General features: G+C 37.0%; 1 protein-coding gene across 2 annotated transcripts in view; it reads left to right on the top strand.

Moving 5' to 3' along the window:
• Positions 1 to 10000, top strand: part of LOC138026128 (protein O-mannosyl-transferase 2-like) — a 31070-nt gene that overhangs the window by 3315 nt on the left and 17755 nt on the right. For both annotated transcript variants that reach the window (XM_068873329.1, XM_068873330.1), the window contains exons 2-11: positions 1822 to 1906; positions 3376 to 3480; positions 3581 to 3689; positions 4181 to 4289; positions 5121 to 5186; positions 5670 to 5763; positions 6384 to 6490; positions 7845 to 7927; positions 9558 to 9667; positions 9976 to 10000. The exon at positions 9976 to 10000 is cut by the window's right edge and continues 42 nt beyond it. In XM_068873329.1, the coding sequence (XP_068729430.1) occupies positions 1822 to 1906; positions 3376 to 3480; positions 3581 to 3689; positions 4181 to 4289; positions 5121 to 5186; positions 5670 to 5763; positions 6384 to 6490; positions 7845 to 7927; positions 9558 to 9667; positions 9976 to 10000 (893 nt within the window). The remainder of the gene's footprint in view (positions 1 to 1821; positions 1907 to 3375; positions 3481 to 3580; positions 3690 to 4180; positions 4290 to 5120; positions 5187 to 5669; positions 5764 to 6383; positions 6491 to 7844; positions 7928 to 9557; positions 9668 to 9975) is intronic.

Below are 10000 nucleotides of genomic sequence, written 5' to 3' on the forward strand. Positions count from 1 at the left end.
TTTTAGGTTTTTTTTAATGAGAAAGTAAGAAAATTTTTGTTGTCCTTTTTCCGGTTGAAATTATTTTCTCATTTCCTTTCTTAATTTGAAACTAAAAAGTATAAAATTTTGAACAAAAAGTTTTCACTCCTGTCAACAACATTGCCACCTGCTGTAGTTTGTTTGTGTTGTTTCTTTAATACCCAGGCTGTGCTGGGACCCAGGGGATTTTTACGGTTGTGTTCTGTGCAGCTTTGCCTGTAATACCAACCACGCAGAAAAACAGGACACTTTGTGTGATTTTGCATAAATTGATAAAGCAATAATTTCTTTTGAAGCAAATTTGAGACAAGCAAAATCCAGTGAGACTAATATAGTGATGTAACTAATAAAAATAATTCAGACTACCTGATTGTTTTCACTAGCAGTATATAGGATCCACTATAATGCCTTACATGTAGTTCCCATAAGACTCCTACATCAATTAGCCCATCCTAGGCTATTAGTTGCTTAGGAAAAAAGTGATGAGGCTTGCCCAAGCAATTATGAGAAAACTGAGTGAAGACTGGGGCAAGAGGGGGTGTGTTGCCCATGCCTCTAATATAATTCAGGCAACAACGTAACTGCTGAATTGTATCCTGGTGGGTAACATTTGAATTTGATTAGGGACAATAATCAACCAATCACAGTGCTCGTTTGGTTGAGTGAAAGTCTAGGTCTAGGTATATAACAATAATATTTTATTATCTTGACTCTGTCCAGTTTTAATAAGGACTAGCATGACATTATGGTTTTACTTTAGGCTTCCCAACATCACTATGTTTGAATGTCTATTATTACCAGTAGTCCTTAATTTTCTATTTGTTCCACTGTACGGTTCCCATATTCATTAAGTAAACTTGGACTTGAAGGTCATAGAAACTACTTCTGTTCAACAGCTTTCAGATTATTTTTTCTGAATACATTCCTGAGTCTGATAAAATTAACAAATCTCCACATTCTAGGATTCTCGTTCAGTGATTCTGTCCAGGTTCTGATGAGGGGAACATGAACTCTCTTCTTATACTACAAAAGTTAATGTGTAAACTTGAGCCATCAGAATCCAAGTTGGCCGATGTGTTCGTAAAATCCTTTGTTCTTTTCCTGGTATTGATGACATATAGGGTTGATGTAATGGTGAGACTCTGTGCTTGGCTACCCCACTATTCACTACTTGCACAAATCCAATAATACACCTCTTTTACCCCCCAAAAATCTGTATAGGCATTGTTTTCAACTTCTCTTGGGACATTTTCATGTCCCAGGAGAAATTGCAAACATGCACATGGTTATGCAAAAGTTTTGGGGGGTAATAGAGGTGTATTATGGGAAATTGTGCAAGTAGTGAATTGTGTCCAAGGTTCATTTAATCCAGGTTTTGGTGATGTGTGGTTTGAGTTTCTTGGTTCTCTACTCATCTCTGAGAAGTTTTTCTCGGGCTAAAAATCAAGATTATTTATTTGACTGTTCTTCTTTCATTTGATTTGATTTATTAGAACAGTCTACCCAATGATATTTTGTCAAGCACTTGTGCGCTGTAAGCTTACTACTCATGTATCTGTATTTGGAAAGCTGTGCTATAGTACATTTGATAAATTAATACAAAAATGGCATAGTAATATACAGAGAAGATCAAGAGTTTTGCTTATACAGCCAATCAGGGACCCTACATGTTTTTCTCTGTCTTTGTTGATTAGTTTTGGTGGTGGCTGTATTGCAGATATAGTATAAAAACCACATGGTTATATGAATTTTGTTTTTAGGCAAATTAAAAATTCTTCAATACTGTTTTTCTTCTTGTAGTTGGGATGAAACACATTTTGGAAAGCATGCAAATTATTACCTGAAAGGAGAATTCTTCTTTGATGTTCATCCACCTCTAGCCAAGGTAAATATTTTTTTGGGCATAATTAAATCTGTACAGCAAAGAGATCACACCCCTTCTTCTCCATCCTTCTTGAAGTGATCATGTGATTTTCTATTTCAGATCTAAACAATGCAAAAGACTTAAGGTCTCAGTAAAGGAAAATGAGGTGTCCGTGGAAATATTGTCGCGCTGCTATTTTTTGTATAGGGTCAAACTATATATCATAAATAAAGCTAATAGATTGAATTGTTTAAATAAAGTTTTAGTTTTTTGGTCTATTTAATATTGCCTTTTAGTTTTGAGGCCTCAACTTCAGAATGACCGAGTCTGCTGCAGAAGCTCCAGCCCCTTCACTTAATTGTGAAAATAACCACACTTTTGTCACATTTTTAGATGTCAACGCATTCCAATACCTTGAAGGAATTTTTAATATGTTAAGAAGTGAAGGAAACATCATGCATTAAAGTCAAAACTCTCATCTCATACTTTAATTTGAGCAGAAAAAGTGCCATAAAATCAGTCTCTGAAGACAAACTAAAAATCCCTCACACCATCTTTTGGGCTGTACAATCATCTATTAGAACTGAAAATTTGGAAGTGATATCTTAAAACCCGTCGGGACATGAGGTCCCAGAAGTTGTAATTCTGGCGTCAAAATAAACCCTTAGAAAATCGAGTAGCTCACGGTCTGCTGAATAACTCTGCCCCCCACTTGAAAGCCAATTATGCTGAGCTAATCAGCATTCGGCACATGCTAAGATGGCAGATTGCATGTTTAAAGGCTGTCAATGGACACCCAATCCTTTCATGTGTGATTGACATGATTCGTCAATCATTTTTTGCACGCCGATTTTGGCGGGAAATAAAGAAAAGCGATTTTAGCGGTTTAATTTAAAATTAATTTTTCCGATTTTTTTTGCCTTGAAAATATTAGTCTAACCTAGATAGTCTGACCTTGTATCTTTATGTTTAAAGTGCCCCTCACCCCAAAATATTTTTTTCGCTAAAATGAATCTTTGCACCTGTTCGAAACGCATTGCGGCATTTTCTTCCTTTTTCTAACAAATTCTGCCATTTTATAGGCTTCGAAAGTTGCGAAAATCCAAGCATCTTTTGTTCATGACCGAGTCAGAAGGAGAGTGGGTCTTAGTATTCCTGATGTGATGTCACAAACTGATTTACATTACATTAACTCTTTGTAAACATGCACACAAAGTAGATTTGTTAGAAAAAGGAAAAAAATTGCCGCAATGCGTTACGAACAGGTGCAAAGATTCATTTTAGCGAAAAAAACATTTTGGGGTTAGGGGCACTTTAAGTGTTACACTCATGACAGTGTAAAATCACTCAATGCATTGGCTGGGAGAAAGTGACACTGCTAAGGTTTAAGGGATAGAACATCCACTGATTTTTGTTGCTGGCTACTTTTGAAAAGTTTGGTCTCAGTTTTTTCCCTGCATTGATGTTAAACCTTTTCCTTTCTGTAACAGATGTCAATAGCACTAGCAGGCTACTTGAGTGGTTACAATGGCTCATTTCCATTTGATAAGCCCGGAGATCAGTATGGAGAGAACAGCTATGTAGGAATGAGATTGGTAAGACTTGCCATTTGTTAGCGATCAATACCCTTTCTATGTTGCATGCATGATTTTGCAGTGTTTACAAAGTACATTTTGTCTAATTCTTGCATTGCAGTTCTGTGCAATATTGGGTTCTCTGTGTATACCACTTGCCTATCTCACTGTATGGGAACTCACCAAATCTACTGGGGCTGCAATCCTTGGCACTGCATTTATTGTTTTTGGTAAGTGGTCAGTCATCAACACAGAATTCTAGCTTGAATGAACAGCATTCTTGCAGTTGCTTTAATAATGATAATTTATACAATGTATCTCCTTCAATTTAATCATAATTTCCTACCTTAGAATATTCTTCTTGGTGCAACTATTATTAACTGGTAGCCCACATAGCAATCACTAATTAAACATATTTAGCATCATGGGATTATCTGGCAAGAATTCACTCTATCTCCAATTTTCCTTGGACCCTATTAATGCAGGTAAAGCTTTTTGGAGTTCTTAATTGTTTATTGCTGGTTACTGAGACTAATAATAGTACTAATGGAGAGGACATTGCTTATTAATAACCCACTGATCAAACTCCCAAGGACGCTCCCAGTTGATCAGTAAAATCGTCTGGCGTTACACAGTAAAATCTGTCAAGTCTTGCTCGGAATCAATTGGTTAAATGTTGTACTTGTGTTGAATTTCGCTTCAAGTTTTACCTTTATTTCAGATCATGGGTGTATAACCATATCCCAGTACATTCTTCTGGATCCTATTCTCATGTTTTATATTATGCTGTCGACTTACTGTTTTACCAAGTTTCAAAACTGCAGAGATGTGTAAGTGTATTTATTCTAAACACCAAATATTAGCCTGTTTAATTTTGATGTTATTGGTATTAAAAAATGACGACAAAGTTGGAGAGACCCCCCCCAGAAATTTTTTCATTGTTTTGGAAACCGGCCATTATTTATTCTAGATCTGCCCCTGTTGTAATTATTCCTCTTCCAGTTACTGTGGTGCTGGTTCTCTTAACACCAGGAATTTTTACCATTAAAAGAACTTAATCCAAACAATGAATGATTGGTCATTGTATTAGATTACGTAAGGGCAAAATAGCTAAATCTTGAAAACACCTCCTGACACCAACATTGACATCCCAATTTAGTTTTAGTGTACAATAATATTTTATTAGCTGGTAAATGTGTTGTCATGTAAATTGGAAAAGGATGGTTTACGTAGTAGGAGAGCACAGGCCTTTCAACAGACTCACTGTGCCCTTGTGGTACAATTCCTTGATTTCCCGGAGTTATGCCTTTTTTGAAGTCAAGGTCAAATAGAAGATACAACACATTATTTTAACCTAAGTTGGTTTTTTCTTGGCAAAGAGGGGCAGATAGTACAATCTTACCTTTAAGATACTGGTATATGATGGTGGTTCAGGAGGTTTCCTCTGGATGCTCCACAAAAACCAACATTTAATTTGATTTCATTAATACATGTACAACAAATCAAATCAATCAAAGTTTGATTAATTTATTTGTAGTTTTTCAGTGGAGCACTTGTGCTTGGGTATACAATGCATGAACTTAAGACTTCCACAATTAATTGAAAGTGATTTCTTATTGTTGTGTGTTGCTCTCATATCTGCTCATTATTTTTCTTTCCAGTCCATATTCCTTCGAGTGGTGGGCTTGGATGACTGCTTCAGGAGTTTCTTTGTCTTGTGCATTTAGGTGAAGCATATTAGTCTTATAAGAAAAAGAGTTTATTTCATCATCTATCAGGGTTCTCCTTATCAGGCGGTAACCTGTAAAATTTACCGCTTGCAAGAGCACTTATTACTGCCTGCAAACGCTCAGCAGTCGCTTATCCTTTGCGGAACGTCCAACAATAAACAAATGCTTTACCGCTTTGAAAAGGTCCCTTACCAGTTGTGCTGAAAACTAGGGAGAACCGTGGTTCTATTAATGCTAGGCAGTTGTAGCTTAAACATAAGCTTAAGGAAAAGAAAAAGAAGTCTTTAAAATCTTGCAATACAGATGGAATTTGCATTCCCTTTCCCACAGCAGCTCTCTCTTATAATGCACATGAATTCCAAAAATGTATTCATGTCAACTTGATAGGTCATGTACATGTAGTGCATCGTAAAATCCAAGAGTTGAAATTTGAGGATCTGTTTTTCCTAATTGTGATCATTTTTCATCTGCTCTCCTCAGCTGTAAATGGGTGGGTCTGTTTGTGATCCTCTGGGCTGGCATCACCACAGTCATGAACTTGTGGGAGCTATTAGGAGATCTCTCACTATCACTGGTTAGTATTCTTAATATGGAATTAATATTAAAATGTTACAAGTTCTCAACAAAATGAGTCATTTCTTATTGAAAAAGAGGGGTATTAAATGTTGATAATGAAGGGTTTGCTGCATGCATGTAAGTGGCCCGATCATGTATAACAAAATGTTATAATTTTATTATTATAATTATTGTTATAATGTTTACATAATAATTATTATTTTAGGTCAATTTTCAATCTTGCGCAAACTTTGCTGTCAAATACATGTGGTATGCCTTTAAGGGCAACAACTCAATGACAACCAGTCCTGTTAAAAATGATGGATTCCATAACTGCATTACCTAAGTTCTGTTTTTAACAATAAATATTGATACCTCTTTAAATGAATTTAAGCCATGCATCACAAAACAAGATTCTGGGATCTCTAAAGCAGTGTTTTTTTGGAAATTTTCTGATGAGCACCCATGTTATTTATGTTCAGAGGTTCATGCATTCATATAAGTGACTTCCAAAAACCTCCATATATTCCATATACCATTAGGTATTGAATTGCTCCTGACCCGTTGTTTATGCAATGTAATGTACATAGTTTATTATGATAAAAGTAATTATTGTTGTTTTGTTTTTCCCTGTTATAGTTTGAAGTGGGTAAGCATTTCATGGCTCGAGTAGTATGCTTAATTATGGTGCCTATCTTGGTGTATCTTTTCTGGTTTGCCATCCACTTCCAGCTTCTCCCAAAAACGTAAGAAAGAACTACACTGTATGTGAACAAATTAAATAATTTTACCATTAATTTAAAAGGCCGGGGTGCATTCCGTGTGGTGTTGAACTTTCGGACTAAAATTACATGTAAGTGGGGAAAAAAGTTTTTGCAAATTGCAAATTAACAAAGTGTGCAAAACAAGGGTTCGAGGTGCGCTTGGCTGGGGTATGAACCATTTCCCTGCCAGCAGAGGTCTCTTTTCTTTAATTTGTGTTTGCTGGACGGATGAGTACAGGCCGTGTGTCAGAACTCACTATGTTAAGCATGTTAAGTGGCCAAATCCTCACATGATACATGTACGTCATGTTGTGTGGGCTCACTTAACAACAGTGGGATAACTGGAAAGGAAGGTGCGGGACACAGCAGGCTCAAGCCACGGTCAGCAAACATACATGTATCAATTTTGGGGCATGCGATTTGAAGAGTGCCATCCAAGATCGTGGACAGCTGTTGGATCAAAGTGAGTTTCAAAGCTTGGCAGTGGTCTCTTTTCACATACTCATCAGCCCAGTGAGCGCAAAAAGAAAAGAGACCTCTGATCAGCCAGCCCAGGTGCTGATAAATCCATGCAACCCAGCCTTATAAAGCTTCCAACCTATGTGTAATGTACCTGTCACAGTGATGAATTGAGTGAAAGGCAATTTTTTTTTTTGTAATTTGTTTATTTTTCACAGTACAATGCATTACTGTACAGTACATAGAATATGTAATTTATAAATAAAAATGATAATAAACATTACAGTACTTACAGTACGCACAATAACTTACTAACAACAAACAATATGGTACTTACAAGGAGTTACAGTATTTACAAAACACTGCTTCCAATATATAATTTATAAAGTTTGAAGGAAAAACAATCATCCATGAAAAGCAAACTAAGAAGACCAACTAAATAAAACAAGGTTAATTTCTTCTAGATGTATCATAACAGCTACAAATTAAGGCAAAATAAAAAAAATGTACAGTCTGGGTGGATTTGAACATTCATGAAGTCTGTGAAAAAGGCTATGAGAAATTCAAGGCACTAGAGCTTGAAGATTCTAACTGTGAGAAATTTAAAACTAAATGTGAGCATGCATGATTCAGGTAAAAGGGGGGTAGGGGGTGAGGAGTGGAGGGGTAGGGGGGGGGGGGGCGTAAAGGGTACCATAGCTGAAACAACCAACCTTTACAATTTAAATGCTAACATTGGGCCCAAACACTGTACTCACCCCCTACCCCCTACCCCTGGAATAGTCATGCCGCTAACCAAGGAGTTCTTGCCTGAAGTAATTTTGTTAAAAGGTGACCCAAAAAATGAAATCCTTCATTTGTTTGCCTCACTTTTCAGTGGTCCAGGTGATGGATTTTTTAGTTCAGCATTTCAGTCCACTCTAAAAGGAAATGTTCTTTACAAGAATGCTGTGCCAGCAGGTTGGTACTGTCTATTTAAAAAGACCTTGCTCTCAATACTTTCCAGGGAAGTAATTAAGTTTTATGTTGATTTTGATTTAAACAATTGAACCAAACTTGATGCGTTTTGAACTGCCAACAGTCATGACGGTTACCACCTTAAACAATAATGTACTCCTGTTGCCGCTCTAATACCCACAGTTATAGTATCAATAGTGTCAGGATTTTAGTATGGTGAGCCTGAAATGTCAGTCGTCTCCCGCCCTCAGCCTTCCCTTCAGGCTATAGTATGGTGAGCTTCCATTGAAACCCATTAAGAACGAAAGGTTTACAATGTATGTTTTAACTTAGTGTTATCTTCATCTTTTAATCTTTTTGTTAGAGAATCTAACCACTGTTAATAAACGCAGCACCCCCCCCCCCCCCCAAAAGTTGAGTTAGGGCAATGTACATGTTGCTACAATAGATATACCCAGAAATGCAACTAATTAATAGATAGATGCAGATTTCAATAAGCGTCACAAAGTTTCCATTTGCTCTTTTCCCCAACATCGCTTGTGTCTAAGGATACAGACAAAGTGGCATGACCTATGAATGGCTGCGAGGCTGCCGGTGACCTTGTATTCATACCGGCCACACCGCTTTTATCATGTAAACTGTATTGTAATTCTAATTATTAGTCTACATTAACATTAGAATTAACTATGAGAGGATGATGTGAAGTGCTATTTTCTGCCCGCATATAAAACCATATGAACATTAGTCCCTAACTAATGGAAATGGGCCCAATCAAGGACAGAAAAACACTCTGCTGACCAGGAAGGACCTCTCATAGCTAATTCTCTTGAAATATAAGTGCTACATGGCCACCGTTCGCATTTTAAAACATGACCCCTTGTTCTCGCACAATTATTCATTGCCGGGAATGTGACATCTTTGATTCCCACGACCTGCTCCCGTCTGACCTTGTAGTCAGTCATTAGAGCAGCGGTGATCTAACCCGATGGTCATGGGTTCAATTCCCTTCCTGGTCAGAGTTTTTCTCTGTCCTTGAGTGGGCCCATTTCCATTACTAGGGCTAACACTCACATGGTTTACATGGGTAGAAAATACACTTCACATCACCCTCTCATAGTTAATTCTGTTTGAAATATAAGTGCTACATGGCCAACGTTTGCATAAACGTAACCCCTTGTACTTCTACATTAATTAACATTAGAAGAGCACAAAGGTTTGTAACAAAGCAGGGTCATGGGCAGCCTTGCTTCCATGCTTAGGCCAGGTAACTTAGCTACACTGTAGAATGGTCTTATTGTCCCGCAAATACCAAAAAAAAAAAAACTGCTGCATTTACTGTGACCTAAGAATAATACTAACCCTTACTCTAACCTTATAAAATATTGTTTGAAATAGGTAGGAAATGCTTAAACTCGTTAAGAGACACTTCATGTTGGATGTCAAAATTGGGCTTGCATGTAATTACTTTCATTTCTGGGCATAAGTGAATTTAGCAGGTCACATTCCACAATTAACAGAGCCCTCTAATTTTAAAGTTTCTAATTTTTGCTTTTCCTGTTTGTTTACTAATTAAAAATAGTATTATTATTGATGACTCACATTAGTTTATTTTTATTTTATATTTATCTATCAGACCTTGCTTTTGGTTCAGTGGTAACATTTAAGAATCACCGAGCTGGCGGAGCACTTTTACACTCTCATCCACACCTGTACCCCAAAGAACATGGCCCAGAGCAACAACAGGTGCAGACAACATAATATCTTGTATGCAAAGCCTTGGGTAAACACAAAGATGCGCTATAAAAGGGTGTCACCGGGAAAAAAAGCAATTAAACCTTCAGCAATTAACGCAGCACAGTACTTAGAATATTGCAGGCATCACCAAAACAAGTAATATTTTCTTTCAGCATTTAATTCAAGGTTAACCCTTTGACTCCCAGGGGTTCCCCATTGATGAGTAAAATCGTCTGGTGTTAGACAGAGTAAAATACTAAAGTCTGGCTGGTTTAGGCTGCATGGTTTGGACGTTTAATTTTTGACTTTTTTTTCAGGTTACATGCTATTCCCATAAGGATG

The sequence above is a fragment of the Montipora capricornis genome, chromosome 12 (assembly GCF_036669925.1).
Source record: "Montipora capricornis isolate CH-2021 chromosome 12, ASM3666992v2, whole genome shotgun sequence".
Taxonomy (NCBI): domain Eukaryota; kingdom Metazoa; phylum Cnidaria; class Anthozoa; order Scleractinia; family Acroporidae; genus Montipora; species Montipora capricornis.